The 26,163-nt window shown below is 39.1% G+C and overlaps 2 protein-coding genes across 10 annotated transcripts in view; one reads left to right on the forward strand and one right to left on the reverse strand.

Moving 5' to 3' along the window:
• Nucleotides 1–381: 381 nt before the first annotated feature.
• On the reverse strand, nucleotides 382–6,811 carry Hnrnpa1 (heterogeneous nuclear ribonucleoprotein A1). 5 transcript variants are annotated; one of them, XR_001229747.4, is made up of 12 exons: nucleotides 6,652–6,811; nucleotides 5,996–6,112; nucleotides 5,552–5,698; nucleotides 5,201–5,411; nucleotides 5,015–5,107; nucleotides 4,826–4,918; nucleotides 4,533–4,607; nucleotides 4,164–4,325; nucleotides 3,448–3,603; nucleotides 3,135–3,199; nucleotides 746–829; nucleotides 382–539 (listed from the first exon to the last, which is right to left on the reverse strand). XR_001229747.4 is itself a non-coding variant. In XM_013358440.4 (11 exons), the coding sequence occupies exons 1-10, from the start codon at nucleotides 6,664–6,666 to the stop codon at nucleotides 3,144–3,146; spliced, it is 1,125 nt and encodes a 374-aa protein (XP_013213894.1). In that variant the 5' UTR covers nucleotides 6,667–6,811; the 3' UTR covers nucleotides 2,241–2,890; nucleotides 3,135–3,143. The 5 variants fall into 5 exon arrangements, 3 of the variants coding, with proteins under 3 accessions (XP_013213894.1, XP_077909508.1, XP_005325133.1); XR_013440579.1 differs by having other exon boundaries at nucleotides 3,131–3,199; XM_013358440.4 differs by lacking the exons at nucleotides 382–539; nucleotides 746–829 and adding an exon at nucleotides 2,241–2,890.
• Nucleotides 6,804–26,163, forward strand: part of Cbx5 (chromobox 5) — a 39,394-nt gene continuing 20,034 nt past the window's right edge. Inside the window, exon 1 of one of the 5 annotated variants that reach the window (XM_078053384.1) lies at nucleotides 6,804–7,011. In XM_078053384.1, the coding sequence (XP_077909510.1) occupies nucleotides 6,867–7,011 (145 nt within the window). In that variant the 5' untranslated portion in view covers nucleotides 6,804–6,866. Of the gene's footprint in view, nucleotides 7,012–7,302; nucleotides 7,461–24,488; nucleotides 24,645–24,672; nucleotides 24,878–26,163 lie in introns of those variants that run through there. The other 4 variants (XM_040280526.2, XM_005325074.5, XM_005325072.5 and 1 more) reach the window with 4 other exon arrangements.

Below are 26,163 nucleotides of genomic sequence, written 5' to 3' on the forward strand. Positions count from 1 at the left end.
GAAGAAGTAAACAACGTATTTCTATTGGGTCATATTATCCCCACTGTGCTTTTTTGGCTTTTACTAAACCATGACTCAGGGAGTATGAACCATAATGTATCCCAAACATATAAGCTTAAGGGTACAGAACAGCGGCAAAATATCTGTATAGCATGCTGAAGGCCTAGGGTTCAATTCCCAGCACAAAACAAAGAACCAGAGTATTAGAACCACTTCGGGAAATCAAGATTTTTTAAGCATCCATGTTGTTTTTCTGGCTTACCACCAGACAACTAGTGTAAATCACTAAAACCCCTATATCCTATTCGCCAATTTGAAACGGTTTCAAAGATTGTAGCATCAGGTCATTTACTATTAACACAGAGGAACAAGAAACAAAGCTTAAAAAAAAACAGACAACCAACAACAACCCAGTTTATTAGAAAAGTCACTCACAAAATTGAATGATTACAGAGCTGCAGAGCAGCTAAAAACCAACTGCATGGCAGTGAGAATGAAGTACATTGACTCAGATAAAGGTTGTCCTCACAAGGATGTTCCTGCAGAAAGAAAAAAGATTATCAGTATTTACATAAGCAGAGTAGAGAGATTCTATGACTGTATCCACTCATTATGATAACACTTAGTTCTAATAATTCTGCTGACTACAAACAATCCAACATTATGAAAATATTTTTGTTTTGATCTGAGGTGCAACATCTCATTCTTAATCTGTAAATGGTAAGTGCTGATTGTTAAAACTTACCTTTAGCAATGAACTTGGACAGAAGTTTCTGGCCTTTTTTTTTTTTTTAAATTGAGCTGATAAGCCTGTAGTAGCAGATTCCTCCTAGAAAAGTAAACAACTTTTTAGAACAAACTCTTTTCTGAGACCATGTCCCATCTTCAAGTTATACCTCCCACCTCCCATTAAATAGCCCACCCAACCTCCCACCATTTTGGGGAAAGGATTCTAGTCATTACTTTGAGCCACTGTTTTAAGGAAATGGGTGAAAGGAAGGTAATAAATGAATAATTTATAGGGCAAAAATATACCTTCACAATAGAAATAATTTAATGTGCTCACTTCCTTCAATTGGGAGCCAACAAAGAGCAGGGTGTTAAGAATTCATCTCCAGAAAAACCAATTGCAGCTTAACTGGACTAGTTTTGGCTCAATTTATCAAGGAGAATGCAACAAAAAACTGGATTTTAGGTAACTAATGGATGTAAGTAAAATCTGTTCTTACCTACCAGCATAGCAATAAAACCTTTCCTCCTGGTTCTGACTGCTAGTCCTAAGAGTCAGGTGTGCCTTACTCTTGTCTGCCTCCTTCCTTGCGATGATCACTGAAACTTCACTCCCTCCTAGCTTTCATGGAGCGTGCCGTGGCCTGCCCCTGGCTTATCTGTACTCCACATACCACAAGTGTCTACTCTCAGCTGCAGAGTGTCTGAGCTCGGAGCCATTCGCGCTATACTTGCTAGCAGTTCCTAGTAGCTGAACATCTCCTGGAACTTTAAAGGCTTTGTCACGAATCCTGAGGTATCTGCAAACTCCCTTAATAGTTAAGGTTCCACCTGCTATTGCAAACTCAGCCAGTATCATGTAACTATCATCCATGCTTCCCCACCCCCACCCCCTCCCACCCACCCCACCCAACCACCCCCCCTCCTCCCCAAAACTTCCAAGTGATACACCCATGAGATGGAATATACAGTCCTATCGTATAAACAAATATCTATGCTACTAGGTACAATGGCACTGAAATTGAGAGGGTACCAAAGGGAAGGCTCAAAAGTATCTATGCACAAATAACAATTATTGGATCTATTTGGAATTTCTACACAATTATCACTGTAGGATGATCATGTTATCTTTGTGTTGAATTTAAAGGAAAACTGCAGTTAACACAAAATTACATAGAAAACATGGCTCCATATATTTCTAGTTTTGCCCTTCAGATAACTAGTTGAAATTATATATAAACCTTTTTAGACCCACCCAAGACCATGACCCAACAAAACTGCAGTTTTCCTTTAATATAAAAGCCTATTTTCATGTAAATTAAATTGTTTAAATGTCTCCCAAACACTTCTAATCTGTGGACTTGAGGGGTGGCACTAGCCAGCAACTGGTTTCTATTCTCTGGCAGAGCTTTGAACTTGCATTGTGATAGAAGCATTCAACATTTATCGGGGTAGTGGGTAGGAAAAGTACAAATCTCTGCCAGTCCCAAATCCATACAGTTTTCATTCCATTCAAGAGAATTAAATCGTTTATTGATTACACATGATAATGGATGATACACAAGCTTCATTCCCATCTATTATTTATCTGGTACCATTATTCAATTTAGATATTGCATAGGATATGCCAACAATCATTTTTATAACCAAATAATTCCATGACTGCTTGGGTGACCCTTTCAATGGTGAACTTCAGAAGGTCACAACTACACCAAGTTTTCTGAACCTGGCATCATCCTGAATGAATTCTAACTTCACACTGTTGGGGAAGTTTTACCAAGATGGCTTCAGAGTAGACTAACTTTACACAGCACATTTAAAAAAAGACACATTTATTCAGCGTCATGATCAGACTATTACATTTAGCAATCAACAGCATGGGTGCAAAAAAAAAAAAAAAAAAAAAAGTCTACATTAAAACCCTTTGTTGGAATGCTTTACACTTTCCACAGAACAGAAACTAAAATAACCTGTTATACAATTAGTCACAAATACAGTCCTCGAGTTTTTTTGCCCATACACATGAGTATTGTCTAAACCATGTCTTCTTTGTAGCAGCTAGGCCCTGCCACCACTGTGCTTGGCTGAGTTCACAAATCTGTTGTAACCTGTAGCTTCCCTGTCACTTCTCTGGCTCTCCTCTCCTGCTAAGCTTTGTTTCCTGTTGAACAATATGGAATAAAGTTGTTAATCTAAACATATTAAGACTCAAGGCTATAATCCAATAGCAAAGTTGTTTCCCACAAATTTTGCTAATCTGAATATTAACTTAACATCCACAATTTACTGCAATTATAATGTTAACTATGTTGCACTGCTCAGCTATATTAGGGTTATTGGGTTCATCAGCAATTATAAAAATTAAGTCAACACGTAAAAAAAAATAAAAAAGGGTACTTACTTACCTGGCAGTATTAAAACCTTCTGCCACTGCCATAGCTACTGCTGCTGCTGGAACCACCATAGCCACCTAAAAGAAATTTTTTTCATTTATATTTAGGAAATGTGCAGATTTGAGGCAATGACACGTTCAAAGAAGGAATGGCCATTAAAGTGACCTTCACTTTAATGTGTGAGGAGGTCATGTTGAGTTTTCAAATTTGATTGCAAATTACTTACAATTGTTAAAATTATCAGCTTTTCATTATTTACATATATACTACCTTAAAAACTGGTAGTCCAATGATATCAATCAATATTACAAATATATAATAATACCTTGGTTTCGTGGTTTAGCAAAATATTGGCCTCCACCACCGTAAGGTCCAGAGCTTCTGCCTCCAAAGTTTCCACCCTTCATGGGTCCAAAATTTGATGACTGATTGTTGTAACTGCCAAAATCATTGTAGCTTCCACCACCTCCAAAATTGCTTCCTAGGAATGGAAAGAGGGACTTGTCTATTACTTGGGGAAGATGACTGATAGTGCCCAATTCTGCTTAGTGTTCAGAATAAAAAAAGAGGTTATATATTTGCTGCCTGCCTTCCTCCCAAACTGTTGGCTCCAAATCCTTATATTTTATCTCTGGGTAAGGTATTCAAAACACATCATTCAACTCAACAGTTTCCCCCTAGTGGCATTTGCAAGCACTCTCTAGCCTTAAGGCCTTTCTTCCACATCCAAGGCCAGTGCAAATACAAGCTAAATCACCTGAGTACCTAAGGTCCCGAAGTTGATTCAAAACTAAGTGTCCTGCCATGGTACTGCTTACCTAACTCAAATTTAAGACACCCCTAAACACATACCCATCTACTTATAAGGGAGTGAGGCGGCCCCAGCTTAAAGCCAGGAGGAGGTAGCACAGCAAGCTTGTTTTAAATGTACCATGCAGTGTACCACACAATGCTTTAAAAGCTCCAAATTCCAATACAGGCAGAAACTCTAAAAGGCTAATCTAGCTATCACACCAAGTACTTGGATCACTGGATACCTACCACTACCACCGCCAAAGCCGCCTCCGCCTCCTCCGTTGTTATAGCTGTCATAGCTGCCACTCCCGCCATAGCCACTGCCCTGGTTTCCATAACCCTGTCCACCACTTCCATAGCCTCTGCTTCCTCCAGAGTAACCAGGGCCGCCTCCTCCTCCATAACCACCTACAAGAATACAATTCTTCTCAATAAGACAAAAGTATTCAACAATAAAAACCGGTGCAAATTTAATAGCTAAGGGCCTCCTTCACAGCATGCAAATTATGGGCCAAGTTGAGTTCGTCATGCACTAGGAGTTTTAGTTTCTACCATCCTATTCTAAAGGTATAGGTTGCCAGAAATTTTTACTTACACATTTCTCTAAAAACTTACCATCATTACCAAATCCATTGTAGCCATCCCCGCTGCCACCATATCCACCACCACCACGACTGCCACCAAAGCCACCTGAAATAAAGATTTTATATACAAGGTGTATAGTATGTTAATTGCACACTGAAGATTAACTTTTGGTTAGAGTCAAGCCAGAACCATGATTAGATAAAAATGTAACTTTGGAAGTGTAGGCCAGTTGTAACTACTGTGGGTTGTAAAAAGGATGTGATGTAGAGCAATAGAATTATATGGTCACTATCAATTTTCACTAAGCCTTAGATAACACATACCACGACCACTGAAGTTTCCTCCACGACCAAAATTGTCATTTCCACCAAAACCACCTCCACGACCACCACCGAAGTTTCCAGAACCACTTCGACCTTAATAGAAAAAAAAAGTTTAAGTGTTAAACCACATATTGGCTCACAGTAACTCAGAATTACCTTTACATTGTAATCAAGTAATAATAAATGTACCTCTTTGGCTAGATGAGGCACTAGCCATCTCTTGCTTTGATAGGGCTTTCCTCACTTCACAGTTGTGGCCATTCACAGTATGGTATTTCTGAACTAAAAAAATTTTAAAGATAAAATTCTGGTCTTAGATGGAGACTTCAAGTGGATCTTAAAAGCCTTAGTAAATGTCAGCAATGTGTTACTTACTGACAATCTTATCCACAGAGTCATGGTCATCAAAAGTTACAAAAGCAAAGCCCCTTTTCTTTCCACTGCCTCGGTCAGTCATGATTTCAATAACTTCAATTTTCCCATACTGTTCAAAATAATCTCGTAGGTGATGTTCTTCAGTGTCTTCTTTAATGCCACCAACAAAGATCTTTTTCACAGTTAAGTGGGCCCCTGGTCTTTGAGAATCCTATCAGGAGGAAATTAAGTTACTTTACATAAACAAGATCTATTCCCAAAATCAGAATTTTAAAAAGCTTAGAAGACTCCCAAATCTCATCAGAAGCAACACCTTCAAATGAATACTGGGGGAGGGGAAAAATCACTCACTTCTCGTGAGACAGCTCTCTTTGGTTCCACAACTCTACCATCCACTTTGTGTGGTCTTGCATTCATGGCTGCATCCACTTCCTCCACAGTGGCATAAGTGACAAACCCAAAGCCTCTGGAGCGCTTGGTGTTTGGATCTCTCATTACCTGTGAACAGTGTTAATTCATTTAATACACAGCCCAACTCTACAAAGTAATGTCATTTCTATTTTAAGGCCAAGAAGAAACTTTACACCAATCCTGTATACGAAGCCATTCAGTTTCCCACTACTATAGATTTGAGATAGCTTTGTACACTAAAGAACAAAGGCAGTCCCTTTGCCACGTTATTTCTAATTATTACCTCTATTAACCACCTTCACAAAGCATTCAGACAAGATTAGTATCAGGAAAAGCCTAGGAAATCAACTAATTCTACTGCCTTTTGTCCCTTCCAAGTCTTACCACACAATCCGTGAGTGTTCCCCATTGCTCAAAATGGCTTCTCAGACTCTCATCAGTTGTTTCAAAGCTCAGCCCTCCGATGAATAGCTTCCGCAGCTGTTCGGGCTCTTTAGGGGACTAGAGTGTGGGGAAAACGCGTTTAAGTGGGGCTATAACACGGACACTTCCGTTTAGGACAAACAAAACCAGACACCAACGTGCGTATAACTTATTGTTCGTTGAAACCCCAACAAACCACGTGCTTCTCCCCATCACTGAGGGTGGTAGTGAGTGAGGGCTGGAGAGCACCAAGCGCATGCGCCCCTACTCCGGACGCACGCGCAACAAAAGGACTGTGCGAAGGGGTGCATCGTCAGTAAGATACTAATAGCTCTACGAATATCGCCCATGCGACAAAGCAAAAAGTGCCCGTATGCGTCTACGAGTTTTGACATTAGTAACAAGTCCGGCGTGATAACTAATAATTAGCGGACGGCGGCCTCATGGCGACGACGAGGACAACAAAATGGCGACCTCAACTTTGGGAGGAGTAGGCCCTGGCAGCGACCGAAGGATCTGCTGAAAGCGCTAGTGCAAGCCGCGAAACCACGTAGCATCTCACCCAACTCAGAATGGGCGAGAAAAAAAACTCAACTTTCGAAAAGCGTCTAACTCACCTCTGATTTAGACATGACGGCAGCAAGAAGACAGACTTTAACGATGCTTTCTCGGCGGCGTCCACGGGCAGAAAGGAGTAAGCTAACGAACGTATCCACCAGCCTACCTTCAGCCTCGCCTTTTTATCCCGCCTCCTCGCTTTTGGCATTGGCAGACTCCGCCCCTCCAAAGCTCCGATTGGCTGTCTGAAATAACTTCCTCCTTCTATTGGTCTATGGTTCCGTACTGCTGTGTAACGTCATCCGTTTGGGCGTTCTACGCAAGCCCCGCCCCCTTGAGTCATTGGTGCCTGAGCTACGTTACTCTTAACCAGTCTGATTGGCTAGCCCGCCAATCATTCATATTTGAATATACCCAAGGTATGTAAACGCCTTTTTCGTCTTCCACACCCATATAATACATTCACCTCGCCTGGCAAAGCATAACTAATACTATAAATTAGATAAGTAGCTTGTAAAAACTTCTTTTTGCAGTCATTACTTACAGAGCGCATGTGTAGTAAAATGGCGAGTTTACGCAGGCGTATTATGAAGTTCCGCCTGCCGCTGGAACATGTGAAATGGCGGGCGGGAGTGGGCGGTGAACCTATGGCGCCTGCGTATTGGCGGGAGTTGTGTCCTCTTTTGCGCAGGCGTTATGGGCGGAGAAAGGGTCCGGTTCCAGGATTGGTTGCGCAGGCGCAGGGAAGGATCCGTTTTGGCGGGCGGTTGGCGTTGCGCAGAAGGCGGCGGCAGCGGTGACTTGTGGTTCGGCCCCACCACAGAGGAACAGGGCAGACGTTAGTGTGAGTGATCACTCTCGATCCCGGGTAAGTGGAAGAGAGTCTTGTCTACGCATACGAGGTCTTGAACCGGCTCCATTTGGGCCCGTTATTGTGTGAAATGAATGGATCGCGGGGTGGGGGGGATAGTGAAAGGGCAGCGATGCATCGGGCCAACCAATAGAAGAACAGGGGGCGGGATATTTTATCCTTGCAGGTTCTTTGGGGCTTTGCAGCCGAAGAATTTGACTGGCAAGTGTATAGGCCAATTGGGTCTGCCTTGAGCTGCCGAATGACCGGCGCTTGGGCCATCGGAATGTGGGAGGCGGGTTTTTCCCTCCTGAGCAGCGTCTTACTGAGCCAATGAGCACGAAGCGCGCGGTAGGATGGCCTTCTCCAAGAGGCAGCGATTTGACTCCAATGGGGAGCGCGGGAGTTGGGCAGTTAAATGGATAGACCGAGTCTGGAGCCAGTAGGTGAACGGGTACTCCAAAAGAGGGAGTTATCTTAGACTAGGAGTTGTTACTTTCAATACCTGTGATGGTGCGTGGGAATGAACATTTTATCCATAATAACTAACCTACTGAAATCTTTATGTTTCCATCCCACACACCTTTTGGGGAAAATGTTTTCCCCACCTCTGGACATCATATATCTACCACTTTAGTTTTAGGGAAAACGAGGAGTTTTAGACTTGACTTATTTGCTTGTTTAGAAGACCGTTAAGATGGTAGAACAAATAGGATAAATCTTCACGTATCTTTATGGAAGATAAAGAAAAATCTATATCATAATCATATTTCCACAAATAGGTCCGTAGGTCCAGAGAGAGTTTTGAAAGACTACATATTTGGATATGACACAATGGGATCGAGGCAGATGGGATTTCTAATGTTTAAATCTTTTCAGAGAAAATTTGTTATAAAATTGAATAAAAAATGATAATTTGTCATTAAAATTAAATAAAAAAATTTTTTTTGTTTCCAGTCATCACGTATTTCTCATTACCTCCTTTCTCTTTAATTATGTATGTTCTGGGTGCTTTTCTCTTTGGTCTCTTCCGCTGAGGAACTTTCCTTACATAAATGTATCTTTGTTTACACCATTAAAGATTCCCCAAGCCCCTCTTTCCTGCTCTTTGAGGATGTCTGGTTTGGGGTGAAAAAGAAGTTGCTTAAGGAGGGTATCGGGAGGGAAGAACCACCCATCACCTGGATCACCATTCATTGCCTTTTGGTTAGATTTTCTTCTTCTGTTGGTAATGCCCACTGTGTTTATTCTAGGGCTTTTTAAATTTTATTATTATTATTATTATTATTATTATTTGGTACTGGGTATTGAACTCAGCCAGAGGCAGTTTACTACTAAGCTATGTTCCCAGTCCTTTTTATTTTTTATTTTGAAATAAGATCTTGCAGATTATCATCATCATGTATAATAAGTTAGAATAAATAAATAATTTTAATGAGTAAAGAAAGAGATCTTGCTGAGTCGCTGAGGGTCTCTGCTAAATTGTTGAGACTGGCCTCTAACTTGCAAGTATTCTGATTGTAGGCCTGAGGTATCTACTCTGGCTGTGTCAATTTTAATACTTCATTGTTCACTGGTTAATGTAGAGTCAAAAGGGAAAATATTTAAATGGCCGATAAAATCAACTATATATGAAATAAATTTAGGATTAGAGACCTTTGGGGGTTTTAAAAAATATTTTTAAAAATATTTATTTTATTTTTATAAAATTTTTTAAAAATATTTATTTTTTAGTTGTAGGTGGACACAATATCCTTATTTCATTTTTATGTGGTGCTGAGGTTTGAACCCAATGCCCCACGTGTGCTAGAAGAGCACTCTACCACTGAGCCACAACCCTGAGACCTTTACAGTTTTGTACAAAAAACATAATTCCAGTGCAGCTTATAATGAACAGAGGAGTGATTTCCATGTTAACTGGTGCTTGCAAAGGGATAACATTATCAGTTATACACCTATTTATAGGTTATATTAAGGATGCAGTTGCTGAGCTTCTAAGAACTAAAGTGATAATGGGTTAAGGATATTTATCGTTGATGTATTTAGGTTTGAAAGGAATACCAAGAAAGAACAATAAAGAAAAATCTAATCATGGTCTAAAATGACCAATGTCAGAGTTTATATTTATATTTTGAAAATATATTTTCAAAATATTTTTCCAGTTGCAAATTAGGAAAGATGGAGATGATGGGTGAGGTGTTGAGGGAGTGACCTTTGGTAAGGGAGCACTACATTTTACCTGATTTAAGTGATTTGGACACTCCTGGAATTCTTTTGGGCCAGAGTCTCAAATTCTCCTTTGACCTTGATTTAGTGAGAAATAGATTTTATACTGGTCCTGTATACATATTGAAACATGTTTCACCAGACAAAAGTGCAAAGAACAGTAGCACTTTCTCATCTACAATGTATTTCATTTTTTAAAAAACCAGGTCAATTTCCATTGAACTGATTTCACAACTGTTATAAACCCACAGTTTTTTTGGGAGGGGTGTGGGGAGAGCTCTGCTCAGAGGAATGGGCAACCAGATCATAGCACCTTAGATTATTCTGAGTGAATTCATTTCATCTCTAGTTTCAGCTACCTGAATTTATAAGCAGATTCATTGGTGGTCCTTTAAATGGTGTTTTTACGTGTATTTTACCTTGAAAGATTTTAGCTTTGTGAAATTGAGCATTTCTAGTTGTTGTGCAAGTAAAAATTGCTTGTTTTATTATGAAGTGTATTCTAATGGGATTGTAGGTTTGATGAATATTTCTCTGTGGTGGGGGTATTTTAATAGATAATTTTCATTGAAATTCTCAAGACTATCACATGAAAAATCCTAACTAGACTTATCCTTTGCCGTGGAAAATCTGGTAGGGTTGTTAAAACCATCCCAAAGTAATACAAAGTGTTGGGCCTCCATTAACAAAAGTTAAAGCACTTGCACTTCAAGTTTGGAGGGCTACTAATGCATCTAAACCTAAAAGGATTATTTATTAAAAGAGAAAATAACACATCTTCACTGGTCTGTATAAAAAAAAGTAGAAGACTTCCTTATAGGTGGTACGGAATTTGCCATCCTCCTGTCTTAGTCTCCAGAGTTGCTAGGATTACATGTTTGTGCTACTACCCATGTCCAGCTATATCAGAGTCTTAGGTAAGCAGGATGGTAATTGGGAGAGAGAGAGAAAGAGCAGATAAGTCTGAAGTGACCAGATATTTTCTTTAAATGTCTAAGAAAATTTTGTAGATTTTCAGAGCCTTTAATAATACTTTAGAAAAGAGAATGGTTTGTGATTCAGGATGCAAAGTTTCTGAGGAAGACTAGTGGGTGTTTATTTTTGGTTTTGGGGATTTAAATCCACCAGAACCTCTTGCGTGCTGAGCCAGTACTGTCGCCCCACCCCCACCTCTTTTTAATTTTTAAGGCAAATTAGTAACCAAGCATAATTTTCATCTTTTAAAAATATTTTTAGTTGTCAGTGGACCTTTATTTTATTTATATGTGGTAACAAGATTTGAACCCAGTGCTTCACCCATGCTGGGCAAGTGCTCTACCACTGAGCCACAATCCCAGCCCCCTAATTTTCATATTTTATTGGAATCACTCATTTAATAAGTTCACCTGGTAGAGACTGTTCAACTTTCATTTTGTTCTTTTTCTTGGTCTTTTTTTATTTTCAATTGATTTACCTGAAATCAGGCCTAAAGCTGTGCTATGGATATTGATTTTAAAAGCAGAATATTAATGTGGTTATTATTTGATTCAATATAGGTATTTACACATTATTATTCATGAACTTGGACTCTGGGCAGTCATCTTTTGTCACTAACATAAACTTTGATTTTTCCTTTCTTGCTCATAGAGGGTGACTTTAACTGATCATTGTACTAATAGGAAGAAGTCCAGGTCGTCCTGAGAAGAGTTGGCTTATACAGAGTTCAAGATGCACATTTGTTGGATTTCTGTAAGCCATTTGATGCCACATATTCATTTCTGATGACAACTTTACACTTGTGCTGGCAGAACACCCACAGTGACAACTGCTGTCTATGTTTAGTCTGTCCAAGACCTCAACCAGCTAGTATGTTTGTGGAAAAACTTACACTGTTCTTGTTAGCAGCTATGTAAATATTAGACCTCTCTCTGAGTTTATCTTCTCAGGTCTGCCAATTTATTTTTGGGCAGTTTAGATCCTGTGGTTGCCTCAATTTACCCTTTGAAATGAGGGATTAAAGGTTTTAGTTATCCTTTGGGTTAAGTGAAGCACAATTCTTTTTGAATCGGTACACGGTTTTATATATGTCCAGTTTATGATGGATGTGTATGTTGGGGAATGAACCAGCGCTTTGAGTACATGCTCTTACTTTGGAGTTACACTTCAGGTTCCTAGCCCCAATTTATGGTGGTGCTCCCCCCGCCACGCCCAGATGGTGGATATCAAACCCAGTTCCTCACACATGTTGGCAAGCATTCTCCCACTAAACTGCATGCATAGTCTCCTGGTTTGTGATTTCAAAAATTGTACTTCCACTGTTTATTTGCTTCCTGTGGTTCATACAACATCCTAACACAGACTTAGTAGCTTAAAACAACAGGAATTTAGCTGAGCACCATGGCACCGGCCTGTAATCCCAGCTACTCTGGAGGCTGAGGCAGGAGGATCACAAGTTTCAGGCCAATCTTGGCAAATTAGTGAGACCTTGACTCAAAGTAAAATATAGAAAGGGTTAGGGATGTGGTAGTTCTAGAAAGAAAAAGGTATAGGGATACAGGTCTGTGGTAGAGGGCCCCTGGGATCAATTTTAGTACCACAAAAAATCCTAAACAACAAAAAAACAGGAATCCTCATAATTCTAAAGGCCATAAGTCTGTAGTCAAGGCTTTGAGCCCCTTGTGGAGGCTCCAAGGGGATAGTGTCTGTTCCTTGCCTCTTCCAGTTTCTGGTGGTAATTACCATTCCTTGACTTAATGGACTCATTTCCCTCTGCTCTTTAAAGGATACATGTGAGATTGCATTTAAGGCTAGAAGATCAGGACTAATTTCTCTCAGATCTTTTTTTCCTATATATTTATTGGTGCCTTATAATTACACATATTAATGAGATTCATTGTTACATATTCGTACATGTACACAATATTGTTTTCCCGTCCTTCCCTTTCCCTCCATCCCTTCCCCTGGCCCACATTTTCTACTCTTCTAGTCTCCCTTGTTTTCATGAGGTCCCCTCACCTTTTTTGCCTTATTTCTTTTTAGCTCTCACATCTTTTCTTATATATGACAATCACAGTTTTGTGGGTTAGGAATTGAATATCTTTGGGGGACCACCATTTGGACCACTATACCTTGGTAACTCCTACTCAAATAAATTTGACCTCCCTCAAAAAAAATAAAAAAATATAAAAAGCTCAGAAACCTTGGTTCTTTTCCTATTTCTGCCATTAACTAGTGGTATATGGGGATCTCTTTGCCGTCTGGTCTAGAGTTGGATAAGCAATAGCTAATAACTTAAGACTAAAACTTATGAAGTGGCTCCTAAGTCATCTTGGAGTTTATTTTTTATACCAATAATTGTAAGTGCCAATCAAGAAATTATTCTAGGTCTGGGGATGTGGCTCAAGCATTAGTGTGCTCGCCTGGCGTGCGTGGGGCGCTGGGTTTGATCCTTAGCACCACATAAAATAAAATAAAGATGTTGTGTCCACCGAAAACTAAAAAATAAATAAATTTTAAAAAGAACTTATTCTAAAAAAAAAAAATCACTCAAAAATAAAAAGTATGTCTTCACATTAGGGAAAAAAAAATAAATGAACTTATTCTAACATTTGGGCCAGTGTAATCCTTTGGTATTCTTTCCTAGGACTTGCAAGACAGAAGACTGACTTGCTGGCTGATTGTCAACTCCCCAGGGCATAACACAGGATAACCTTTACTCTGTGCTTAAAACTTTTTCAAAGAAAAGATTTTCTGCAAAGGGTGTAAGGGACTAACTAGGCCATTTTCACCCTTTTCCTAGTGAGACAAAGGGCTATATAGTTTGAATTTCGTAGTAATAGTAGTCCATCTAAATTAAACACTGACAAATTTTTCCATCTGAAACTAAATCGTGGACAGAAAAAAATTTCACATGCAATTTTAATCTTCAGACTTACTGTGTGCCTGTTCTATTGTGCTTCATGGCTAGGAAGGGCCACTAGCAAGCATGAGATCAAGAAATGGTATACTTGAAAGGGCTGTTTTAAGATCAAGTTTTATAGCACACATTATTTATTTCTTCCATGGAGTGGAGGAACCAAATTGAATTCAAGTATTTCTCTGATCGTAATCTGTTTCTTAGAAAATAAAGCAAGTTCAATCTGAGCCAGCGGGCATAATTATGTCGGAATAAAACGCCCTGTGCTAAAGAGGTCAACTAACAGGCTGGGAAATCTTGAAGTTTAGTTTTGGAGGCAAATCCTTGAACTCCATGTGCCTTGTTTTTGTCCCTAAATCAGTAAGACTCACCTCACAGGGAGTTGTAGAGGGTAATATATTGCTAATTTGTTCAGTATTTTACAACAATAAATTATCTCAAAAGATCTGATAAAACATAGGCAAACTTCATTTATATGAGTAGCTGGAGACAAGCATAGATAAAACTTATAGATAATTCAGAAAAGTTATTAAAGTTATTTTTAACTTCCACTATTAAACATTTTACCTTATATGTCCTATATATTTTCCAAAAATTTTTTTAAGTTGTTGATAGACCTTTATTTTATTTTATTTATTTATATGTGATGCTGAGGATCGAACCCAGTGCCTCATGCAAGCTAGGCGAGTACTCTACCACTGAGCCACAACCCCAGCCTCTCTTATTCTTTTTTTAATAAAAGATCTATGGCATAGTTAGGGCAAATAGCGGCAGGTTAGGTAATAAAGGAATCAGTTCATCAAGAGGATGTAACAATCCTGTGTTTATACAGCTAATAATAAAAGCTTCATAATACATAAAGGAAAAATGAAATAATAGAAATCTAATTATATTTGGAAATTTTAATACCTTGCTGATTGATAAGACAAGTAGAAAGAACAATAGGGAAATAGAAGACTTCATATAATTGATGTTTGTAGAGTAGTTCACACGATAGCAGAGTACTTTCCAAGTGTACACAGAACACTTAACCTAAACAGATCATCCTCTGGTCATAATACAAGTCTCATATTCAAAAGATTCAGTTGGGTACACTATATTTTGTTTTTGCAGTACTGGGTATCAAACCTGCATTCATTTGAAGCAAGAAATCTTATCACTGAGCTACATCCCTAGCTGTGTCAATTTTTTTTTCTTTTTTAATTACAGTGTGATTAAGTTTGAAGTCAGTAACAAAGACATCTGGAAAGTCCCCAAATATTTTGAACTATACAACACACTTTTGGGTAGTCCATGAATTAAAGAGGAACTCATGGATTGGGGATGTAGCTCAGTGGTAAAATGTGAGCTTAGCATGTACATGGTCTTGGGTTTGATCTCTTGCAACACAAATATGCAATCACAAAGAAAATTAGAAAATATTTTGAACTGAATGAAAGTGAAAGCATGACATATCCAAACATGAAATACAGATGGTGCAGTGCTTAAGGGGAAACTTAACTACAAAAGCAAATCTAAAGTCAGCGACTTGGTTTCCACCTTAAAGCCCTAGAAAAAGAGGAATTAAATCCCAAGTATTTTCACAGCCTGTAGTCCCAGCCACTTGGAAAACTGAGGCAGGAGGATCCATCTCTCTCTTTTTTTTTTTAATATTTATTTTTTAGGTGTAGATGGATACAACACAATGCCTTTCTTTATTTATTTTAAAGAGATAATTTTTTTTAGTTTTTAGGTGGACACAACATCTTTATTTTATGTGGTGCTGAGAATTGAACTCAGCGCCCCGTGCATGCCAGGCGAGTTGTTACTGCTTGAGCCACATCCCCAGCCTCAATGCCTTTATTTTTATGTGGTGCTGACAATCAAACCCAGGTCCCACCCGTGCTAGGCAAGTGCTCTGCCACTGAGCCACAATCCCAGCCCTTCTATCTCTCTTTTCATTTTGGTACCAGGGTTTGACCTCAGGTTCATGTAGCCATTGAACCCCATCCCTTTTTTGTTTTATTTAGAGATAGGGTCTCACTGAGTTCCTTTGTGCCTTGCCAAATTGCTGGGGCTGGCTGTGAACTTGGGATTCTCTTGCCTCAGCCTCCGGAATCATTGGAATTACAAGCCTGTGCCACTGCACTAGACCAGGAGGATCTCTAGGAGTCTAGGAATCTAGGAGTTCATGGCCAACCTGTGCAACACAGGCTGTTATGTTAAACAAACCAACCAAAATTCATCCTAAGTAGTCAGAAGAAAAATAGTAAAGATAAAAGTAGTAATAAATTTATTTTATTTTATTTTGGTACCAGGTATTGAATCCAGGGGCACTTAACCCCTGAATTGCATCCCCAGTCCTTTTTTTAAAAAGTTACTTATAGACAGGGTCTCACTGAGTTGTTCAGTGCCTCACTAAGTTGCTGAGGCCGTCTTTGAAGTCTCGATCCTCCTGCCTCGGCTTCCGAAGTCACTGGGATTACAGGTGTGCGCCACCATACCCGGCTTGAAATTTTTTAGAAAATAATGAACTGAAAGTTCTTTGAGAAGATCAGAAACTTAATTCTTTGAGATAAATCAGGAAAGATGGACAGATGACTAGCCAGGTATTTTGGCACATTGCCTGTAATCCCAGTTTACTTGGGAGGCCAAAGCAAGAGGATCACTAGTTAAAGGCCACTTAACAAGATTCTGTCAAAAAGACACAAATATTTGGAAAAAGAGGATGGATATTACTATTGATCCCACAGACTTTTTTTTGTGTGTGTGTATATTATTGGGGATTGAGCCCAGGCAAGATCTGTATCACTGAGCTAGCTGTACCCGAATCCCTGATCCTACAGATAAAAAAGGTAATAAGCCAAGTGTAGTGATACATACCTGTAATCCCAGCAGTTGGAGAAGCTGGGAAGATCACAAGTTCAAAGCCAGCATGGGCAACACCCTGTCTCAAATAAATAGAAAGGGCTGGGGCTATAGCTCAATAGTATGAGAAACTGTGGCACTATATTCCATGTCTTAGTGAAATTAATTGCTTCCTGGAAAAACAAACTATCAAAGCTCACTTCAGTACAGAACTTTATTGGCCCTATATCTGTAAGGAATTTAGGTTAAAAATATCCCACAAAGAAAACTCCAAACCTGAAGTATTTTGTTCTTTTTCCCACAACAGACCTATGAAATATGTAGGGCAAATGGCTAACATCCTTAACTTTTGAACTTTCCAATTCAATATTTAGTGATCTGGCATATCTACTATTTCAGATTCTGAATAGAACTGTTAAAAAGTTGCACATTAAGTTGCTTTTTTGTAACAACCTTTTAAGGTGCTAACAAGCACTGGCTTAACTAAGGGAGAAACTTAAAATCCCCTTAAGTTGAAGACTGGAGTAGACTGCAGTTATTAGACACTCAATAAATGTCCCATAACCAACCAAACAATTTTAGAGCAAGGAACAGAATGACTACATTAATCATCCCTTTGGCAAAGGATTTGAATTGGGAAAATAGTTGGAAACTGTACAAAAAGAAAAATCTTACTTGGCTTAAGTAACATGTCAAAACAGTTGAAGAGCTGGGTGGTCTGAGATTGGCCATCCCTTTAGCCATTTATCTGATGGTGCCCTTTCTTTGCATTTAACTATCAATATATCTGATGTGTAGAGCACACTTTTATGATATTGTGGCATAGTAACTCACACTTAAATGTCAATAGAGACACTTGCAAAGACCTGCAAGGTTCAATAACTTCTGGTGTGGGTTTGTTTCTCCTGTCATCACCCATTATGTATTTTTTTACAGCTTTTAAATTGCCACAGAGTGAAATTGGTTGGGATCATAATGGATGGCCCAGGAGCTGCCAAGGATACCCTTGTATGGGATGGGAAAAATTCAATACTGGCTTGATTTTATTTATCTAAATTGTAGGCTATGAACTTCAGTATAATTCATATTGCAAATACACCAAGGTGATGGCAAAGCACAAAATCATGCCATATGTTGAAGGAATGCTCTTTTACTCCCAGAAGTTTTATAGTCTTGAGATATTTTTTATTCCAATTATATAAAAAATTTTTGTCAGCAGTAGTAATCAGATTTTAGTATTGCTAACATTGGTTTAAATTCTAATATTTTCTCAACAGTGAAATTAGAGAGATTTTAGAGATTTTAGTTTATGGTTTTGAAAATTAGTTTTTATGTCTCTTTAATGTCTTCACTAAACTAAGAAGACTACTGAGAAGCAAAATTGTCTTAATGTAGGTTCTTCCTTAAAATAAATGATATGTTGACAGGACCTGAAGGGGTCTTTGTAATCCTTAAACTGCTGATGTCCAAAAACTGCAAGCTAATACCAGGGTAAGGAGTGAGTTTTAATTTTGTGGCTGATGTTGGAAAAATGCTTTATAATTTTATTTGGGGGTAAGTATTTTAACCCTTCCATATTTTGTGAGCATGATCTGCCAAAGTGGTATGTATAAATCTGTGATTCATGGTAATCTGCTGAACATTGCTATTACCCAATTTTCTTAAGATTTATTTATGGTGAAATTGCCATGTTCTTTGTGAAAGGTGACAAGGTTTTTAAGTTCATGCTTCATCACATTTAATTAAGAGAGGAACGGGTGTGAGATTAACACCCATCTAAGAATGGGGTGCCTTGAGATGAGTTTAGTATGTTCCAGAGATAGTTGTTGGAAAGCACCATCTGGAAGACATTTTCCCATAATGGTGCCAAGTTCTACTTTCTCATAAATCTTGGAACGGCTGGATATCTAACCTTTTGCCCAATGGTTGGATTTAGGTGTGCCCTCACTAAATTTCAAGACCGACGCTTGGGAGAAGAAATTGAGTAGATTTTTAATAAAAGGAAAAGAAAAATTCATAAAATTATTGAGATAATACAGATTTGTTTATTGTTGCTAAATACAACAACATTCGAGACTGACAATTTAAAGCAGTTTTTAGATTTGAGTTCTAGAGTGCACATTGATTTATAAAATAATGGTAGTCCACAGTGTATGTTTTAATCTAAAAGAACAAAGATCTTTACTCTCTTGCTCATAGTTTTAGGAGGCCTGGATAATCAACATATAGCATACATTGCCTCATAGTAGCTGGTTAAAGCAGTGCCTTAGTCCCTGATTTTTTTTTTTTTTTTGGTCTTGGGAATGGAACCCAGAACCTTGACATCACATGTTAAGTATGTGCTCTACCTCTGAAGAACAGCCACTTTGCCCTGTTTGCTTGATTTTTCAAGGGTCATGAACTGGAGTTTTGCTAGCCAAAGGGAGAGCGTTTCCTCTCTAGATACTCCTCTCTATTAATAAAGTTTGTGTTGTCTGTATGTGGCTTGTTAATGATAGGGGTGTTAATGACCACAGTTAATCTTCCTCCTCAACTCTTTCCTAATCCAGTCTCTTAAATAGACATTTAAAAAGCTTTTAACTCCTCTTGAATTGGGTGCTCATGGGCTTTTGGTGGAGGTGGAGTGATAGTTATCAGCCCATTTAACAAAATCCGAGACAGCCAGGACAGCTATAATGTGCATCTCTATGCTGTGTTTTTTGTTGAAGTGCCACATGGCTAATACTTTGGAAATCATAAATCTAGTACAAGAAAACACCTTTATAGAGGGTGTTTTAGTTTTATGCTGTATGGGTTACATACCTAAGACCATTGGTACTTTCAATATCCACAAAGAGCAAAGAACATAGAGCAGATTAATATGGTTCTGTAAATTTGGTTTGTTTTCATCCGTTTTATTTGCTGAATAAGACTATATAGAGGACGCTTAGAAGACAGTGCTATGCCTGACAACTTAATCTTTCCCTAAACTACTATCTTTCCCCAAGGGCTTTAGGGGAGAAATGGGAATTTATCAAGTCTGGGCCTACTGAAGCCACTTATCAGTAATTAATTAATCCAGGTGATAGGGAACTTTGCATATGCCCTCTGCCTTCCTTGTTTCTTTCTTTCTTTTTTTTTTTTTTTTTTCTGTGTGTGTGTGTGTGTGTGCGCGCGCGCTAGGGATCAAACCCAGGGCCTTGTGCATGCAAGGCAAGCACTCTACCAACTGAGCTTTATATCCCAAGCCCCCCTTATTCTTTTACCATGACTTTCTGGAGGATTTTGCCCACTTTGTGGGTGTAATATAATTTATATTGAAGCTCGAAAGTGAAGAGAGCTCACTTATTATGCATCTTGACTTTTGTTCTGATTACTACCTCTAAATACTTCAGAATCTAGTTCAGTGAAACAGCTTATTCATTGATTTTTATTCTTTCTAAACAATAAAAAGAATGCTTGGAGAAAGATAACAGAATTCTGTTATTTGTATTTTTTTCCTCATAGTGGTGATGTAAATAAAATGTGCTACATCAAGATCTAAGAAAAGTCATGAAGCAGCTGGCATTGAAAAGAAATTATAGTGGGTCTTCCGCCTGTAATCCCAGAGACTTGGTGTAGGCAGAGGCAAGAGGATCAAAAGTTCAAACCAGTCTCAGCAACTCAGTGAGACCCTGTCTCTAAATAAAATACAAAAAAGGGCTAGGGATGTGGTTAAGTGTCCCTGGGTTCAATCCCCACTACCAAAAAGAAAAACAAATAAATAAATAAAGGGTTATAGAGGGACCACAGCAAACTGATACTGGGAACCTTATGATGGGTGGTGTTTTATGATTTTCTGATTGATTGGTTGGTGCCAGCTGCTAGCCTTTATATCTGTTGTTTTGGAATTCCCAGCTTTGTTGTAATGCTCGATATGTAATTGCTAGGGACTAACAGTTTTTAAATGTTTTTCTTTAACTGCATAATATATGGAATTATTTTTTGTCTTCCTGTCTACTTTATCTTCTTACTTTCCCCTCCCCACCCCCCCCCCTTTTTTTAAATTTTTTTTTTTGTGGAGGATTCAACTTTTAAGAGTTCCCTGGCAGTGACTTGGAAAGTGAGCTCTGACTCTGCATAACCACAAAGTTCTTTGATGATCTTCCAGGACTTCCTTCTGTCCGGATCCCTGGTTTAGGTGTTCTCCCCTAGCATTCAGAGGCCTGAAGGTGAATTTGCCTTGCATTGTTGATAGGAAAGATTGCTGGGGCTGCTCTTTTTCTGTGTCCTAATGCTGTAGCTGGTACAGTCTATCTATAGTGGTTAATCCTTTTACCAGAGAATTTTATCCTTTATCCGTGTTCAAGAAAGGGTTGGGAGCTGTCTTGGTTGAAAGACTCTCTAGAAACTCGAGAAGCTGCTCACCCCTTCTTGTGAAGATTTCCACAAGGATAAGGTTGCAGAGGCTCGTCTTCTCCTCCTCTGTGGTAGTATCAGAATTCTACCTTAATCACTTCATCATCCTGCCAACAGATTCTCATTTCTCATACCAGAAAGCTCCCTTCTCCCAAGCTCAGCGTGAACCACCAGTCTTGATGCTTTATCTGGTCCAGGCTCTAGCCCTTAAATTGTCTGTCTGGCTTTGTGTTTCATTTGACCCTAATACACTGGGTCGCACTGTCTAAAAGAGAATTATGTCCCCTCCGATGTCTGAGTGCATTTCTCATTTTTTACTGCTGCTCCTGAGCAGATCTGTAACTTCAAGGTTAAGATAAGACACATTCCATCAGAACTATGTCGTCATCTTTGCCAGCTTCTGATCTGTGACTGTCCAGGAGATTTACAAGACAATTGCATGCCATTCTTTAAAGAATATTATGGTTGGACTCTGACTCCTGGCATCAGGCCCAATTCTATTTGTCAGCTGTTAGAAAACCCATTTCCCAAAGAGAAAAGGACCTCAGCCCATGTGTCCTTTAGGGAGTTCTTAAGAATGAGAAGAAGAGAGTAGACCTGAACCTTAATTTCAGGATGTTTTAGGGGGAAGAGTGGACACTAGAATATTTAGTATGGTTATTCGTTGAATTCACTCTTTTTTTGTGATCAGACACTGGTCTTGTGATGCTAAGTATGCACTCTACAGTAGAGCTATATCCCCAGCATGAATTCTTTTCTTTCTCTGAAAGGTTTCACCAAAATGTGTTTTTCCTGTCTTTTATTCCTTCACAGAATTACTGTCTTTTCATTCTGCTATCTCCCACATTTTGTGAGTTTTAAGATGTAGGAATGAGTACTTGACCCTTGAGAGAACATACCTACTCTTCTCTGAAGTTTTATTACTTTTCCAGTGCCTTTACAGAGGTACTGTTCCTCGCTTTTCTTACTATCTGCTAACATGTTGAACCGCAGGAGTTACTGCATGTGGTATGGTTTATGGGCTTAGGAATTTGGAAGGTCACATATTTCTTTCTGCTGTGGTATTGGACCCTAACTTATTTTTACAAAAGGTTCTTTTTGGAGGACATAATAGCTCTTTGATTTCAACATAAACTCACCCTTTCCCTAGGAGGTAGGAAGTGGGGATTTATTTGGCCTGTTTTAATGATACTAGGGTTAGATCTAAAATTTATTTATTCATGATCACACATGGCAAATTAATGAAAAATCAGAACACTATTTTAGTTTCTATGGCATTGTTTTAGATTCCTTAATTATGAAAAGTTAAGAAAAGTAAGAAGAGTTGAAAAAAGGCAATTTTTACTCAGAGGTTTCCTGATGGGTCCTTTCAATTTTGAGGAAATCCCCTATAATTAAAAATTTTTACTTTTCTGACCTGTAATAGCTGTTTTTTTCTGTCTGACAACCAAATAATCACCTTTATTTGTCTGCTATTATTCAATCAGATTCTTTTATTTTAATACCAAGGGGTCTCACACACTGAGCTACATCCCCAGCCCTTTTTAATTTTCTTATTTGAGACAGGGTCTCACAAAGTTCCTGAAGCTGCCTCAAACTGACAATCCTTCCGCCTCAGCCTCCTGCTGCTGGAATTGCAGGCTTGTGCTACCCAGCCCAACAGATTCTTTGCTTTTGATTGTTCCTTTTCCTTCTATCCCATGGCAGCAGTCTCTGGCTGTGAAGTTCCCATATAAGAGCTGGGAATGGTGGTGCGCATCTTTAATCCCAGCTATTTTGGAGACTGAGGAAGGAGAATGGCAAGTTCAGAGGCCCACCTTTGCAATTTACTCATACCTTGTCTCAAAATTTTGAAAAATATTTTTAAAAATAAAAGGGCTAGGGATGTAGTTTAGTGGTAGCATGCCTCTGGGTTTAATCCCCAGTATCATAAAAAACAAAGTTCCCACATAGGACTGCTGTTGTAGCTCAGTGGTAGAGTGCGCTTAGAATGCACCAGACCGTAACACTATAAAAAGTAAAATAAGATAAGATGCTTTTCCTGTATGTAAAGCAGAGTAGGATTTGGGAGCTCTAAAATGTTTGTTTAAGGGCTGGCGCTGGGGCTCATCGGTAGCACACTTGCCTGGCATGTGTGAGACACTGGATTCCATTCTCAGCACCACATAAATAAATAAAATAAAAGTCTATCAACAACTTAAAAAATATATTTAAAAAAATAAGATAATTAAAAGCAAAATTTATGGCATTTAGTCTCTTTTCTTCATTCCAGTTCTCCTTTTCTCAAGTATTAGCGATTGTTGACATAGGGAATGATGTATTAATAATGTGTATCAGATGGATAATAATTACTAAAAGATCCATTTCATAACAACATTGCAAGAATGACCAGGGCATGGTGATGCAGGTCTGTAATCCCAGCAGCTCTTGAGGCCGAGGGAGGAGAATTGGATTGCCAGTTCAGAGCCAACTTCAGCAACTAAACGAGGTAGTGAGTCCCTGTCTCAAAATAAAAAAAAAAAGAAAAGGGCTAGTGATGTGGCTCAGTGGTTAAGCACCCCTGGGTTCAATCCCTGGTACCAAAAAAAAAAAGAGTGAGAGGGCTGGGGATACAGCTCAGTTGGTAGAGTGCTTGTTGTCTCGCATGCACAAGGCTGTGGGTTCAATGGGTTCAATCCCCAGCACTGCAACACACACACACACACACACACAGAGAGAAAGAAAGAAAGATAAAGAAGCAAGGAGATTGGAGGATTCTAACTTCAAGGCCAGCCTCAACAATTGAGGGAGACCCTGTCACAAAAGAAAGCATAAGGACGGGATGTAGCTCAGTGGTAAAGCACTCTTGGGTTCAATCTTCAGTACTAAAACAAAAAATCAAGTGAGAATAAATAGTTCAACAGCAGTGGTTTTGGCTAACCTACTCTCCCTTCCTTTATGTAACTGCTGTATTAAGGATTAATTTTTTCCCTAGCTATAATTTCAGTTGTAAGGTTTTTTTGGTCAGTATTTCAAGCCTTTGGATTCTAGTTCTGTGTCTAGTGTTCCTCCCAAGAAGAAAGCTCATATGGTATCTTTTTTTTTTTTTTTTTGGTGGTGCTGGGGATTGAACCCAGCCAGGGTCTTGTGCATTTGAGGCAATTAATCTCCCATCTGAGCATATCTCCATCCCTTATATGGTATCTTTGAAATGCTTCCCCTCCCCCTCTTTCCTCTGATTACCTCCCAAACAATTTTAATAATTGTACCATACACAGGGAGTTTTTTTTTTTTTTTTTTTTCCTTCAGTGTGGTGCTCAAACATAGGGCCTCACTTATGCCAGGCAAACACTTTACCATTGAGCTACAACCCTAGCCCATTAACCGTACCATACAGATGGTGAAAAAGGCCTTGTCTAAAGTGCTTCTGGTGGGTTAGGGTACAGATCTTGTTGTAGAAGGACCTGGCCTTTCCATTTCTCCTTTCAGTGAGCTATAATCTTATTAGATGATCTTAAATTGCTATTGATTAATTCACAGTGCTTTTAGAGTAATAAGCATAAGTTTTTAAATTAAAACCCAAGAACCAATTCCCTTGGTTTCTGAATGCCTTGCCTTGAGGCCAAGGGAGGTACTGTCCAACTTCTCCACCCAGTCATCGCTGAAAAGGAAAGTTAAGCCTTTTAACTTTTCCATTTGCCTCTCCCCCTCAGTCTAGTAAGGCTGCCAGTTGCCATGGCAACGGACTGGGACAGCTGCGCAGTGGCGCCCAGGCAGCTGGGTGGGGGCGGGGGAGCTGCCAGCCCGCCAAGCCCCAGACCTGGGAGGGGAGGCCCCTCCTGTTAGCCCAGAGGGAAAGAAAGAACTGGGGCGATCCGGTAGGTAAAGGAGGGAACCCCCATTCATTTTCTACTTTGGGGTCTTCATGAAGGGATAAAGGGAAATTTTCCTTTTCCCTCCCTCAAACTGAAGAACACATATGTAAATCCTTGTTTTTCCTGCTGAGGCAGGGGAGGCCATAGCCACAATGCTTAACTGCATGCATCTAACATGGGGCTGGTTTTTACCCCAGCGCTCTGACCTAAACTGCTCAGCTCCCGGAAATTCCAAGGTGAGTGGGGGTGGGGGTGGGGACTCTCCCTGGAATATGACATTTCCTGTCTCTGGTGAGGTCGGAGGCTGTTTTTATTTAAATAAACCAAAATCAGATCTATTTTCTTGCAGCTTAGGAGTCTCTTCTAAATTCATGGAAAGATTATTTTAAAAACACCTATTTAACATTCTCCCATACTCTTTTCCAGATAAAGTATTTTAATGAAAACTTAGTTTTATTATAGGGCAGTTATGGGTACAGGCAGTTTTTAGGATATGTTTACCTATTGCAGTAAGTTCTAGAATGTGGTTTCCAATAATATTGCAATAATTTCTTAAAATCTAATTTGAAGTGAATTGATGTAACTTTTTATGTTTACTTGACATGAACATAATTCTGACATTAGTGGTCCTTATTCCTGGGAGTGGTTTCCTGGTTAACATGGTAATGTTTAGGAGTGCTGAAAAACATCTTTAAAGATAACAGCAAAATAAAAATGAAGTTCAGCTAAGAAAACAATCCCTGGTACTCTATAATCCAGACTGTAGGCACCATTTAACATGGTTAAGGAAGAATTCTTAAATATGGTTATGGTAACAACAGTGTTGAATTTTTTAAAAACTAGAGTCTTTATGGAGCACCCCCTGTTGTGCATATTTCTGGGCTTAACTCAATTTCCATTAGTTTTGCCTTGCTTCAGCTTTCCTTGGGCCTATGAATGGCTCCTCTGTGTTTTGAGGAGGCTTAATGTTGATGCTGAGTCTGGGGCCAGACTTCTTTTTCCTCCTCTTCCTTTGGCCCAGAGTCAACTTCAGTTAGGAGGAGAGGAACCTCCTTAACTATTTGGGTTAGTTGAGCCATGGGAATTACTGAATAATCCAGTGACTAATTTTGAATTTTAGGACTAAAAAGTTTTTCTTCTTCCCTCCCATCCCCAAATGAGCATGCTGAAAAAGGAGGCTTAGTGTGTTTGAGATGTCAGCCTTGCTCTTGTGAGCTGATGGATGCTCTGGAGGGACAAGCTCAATTTGTTTCAAGGAAATGTACTGAGTCACTGAAAATGTGGTAAAAGATGCCTAAGCAAGGCCTTTTTTGTGCTAAGAGACTGGTCAAGATGCTCAGATTAGAGAAAAGTTACATATTGGTGGCTTCTTTTTTCATTTTTATAAAGACTCTATTTACCTTGTAGGGAAATGTTTTCATTTTGTCTTGGTTCATTTAACCAAAGGTTTTCACATTTTCTCTTTGAGTTCCAGGCTTAAAAACAGTTACAAAAGTAACCAGGAGTTAGATAACTGCCATCT

The sequence above is a fragment of the Ictidomys tridecemlineatus genome, chromosome 6 (assembly GCF_052094955.1).
Source record: "Ictidomys tridecemlineatus isolate mIctTri1 chromosome 6, mIctTri1.hap1, whole genome shotgun sequence".
In the NCBI taxonomy this organism is placed as follows: Eukaryota; Metazoa; Chordata; class Mammalia; order Rodentia; family Sciuridae; genus Ictidomys; species Ictidomys tridecemlineatus.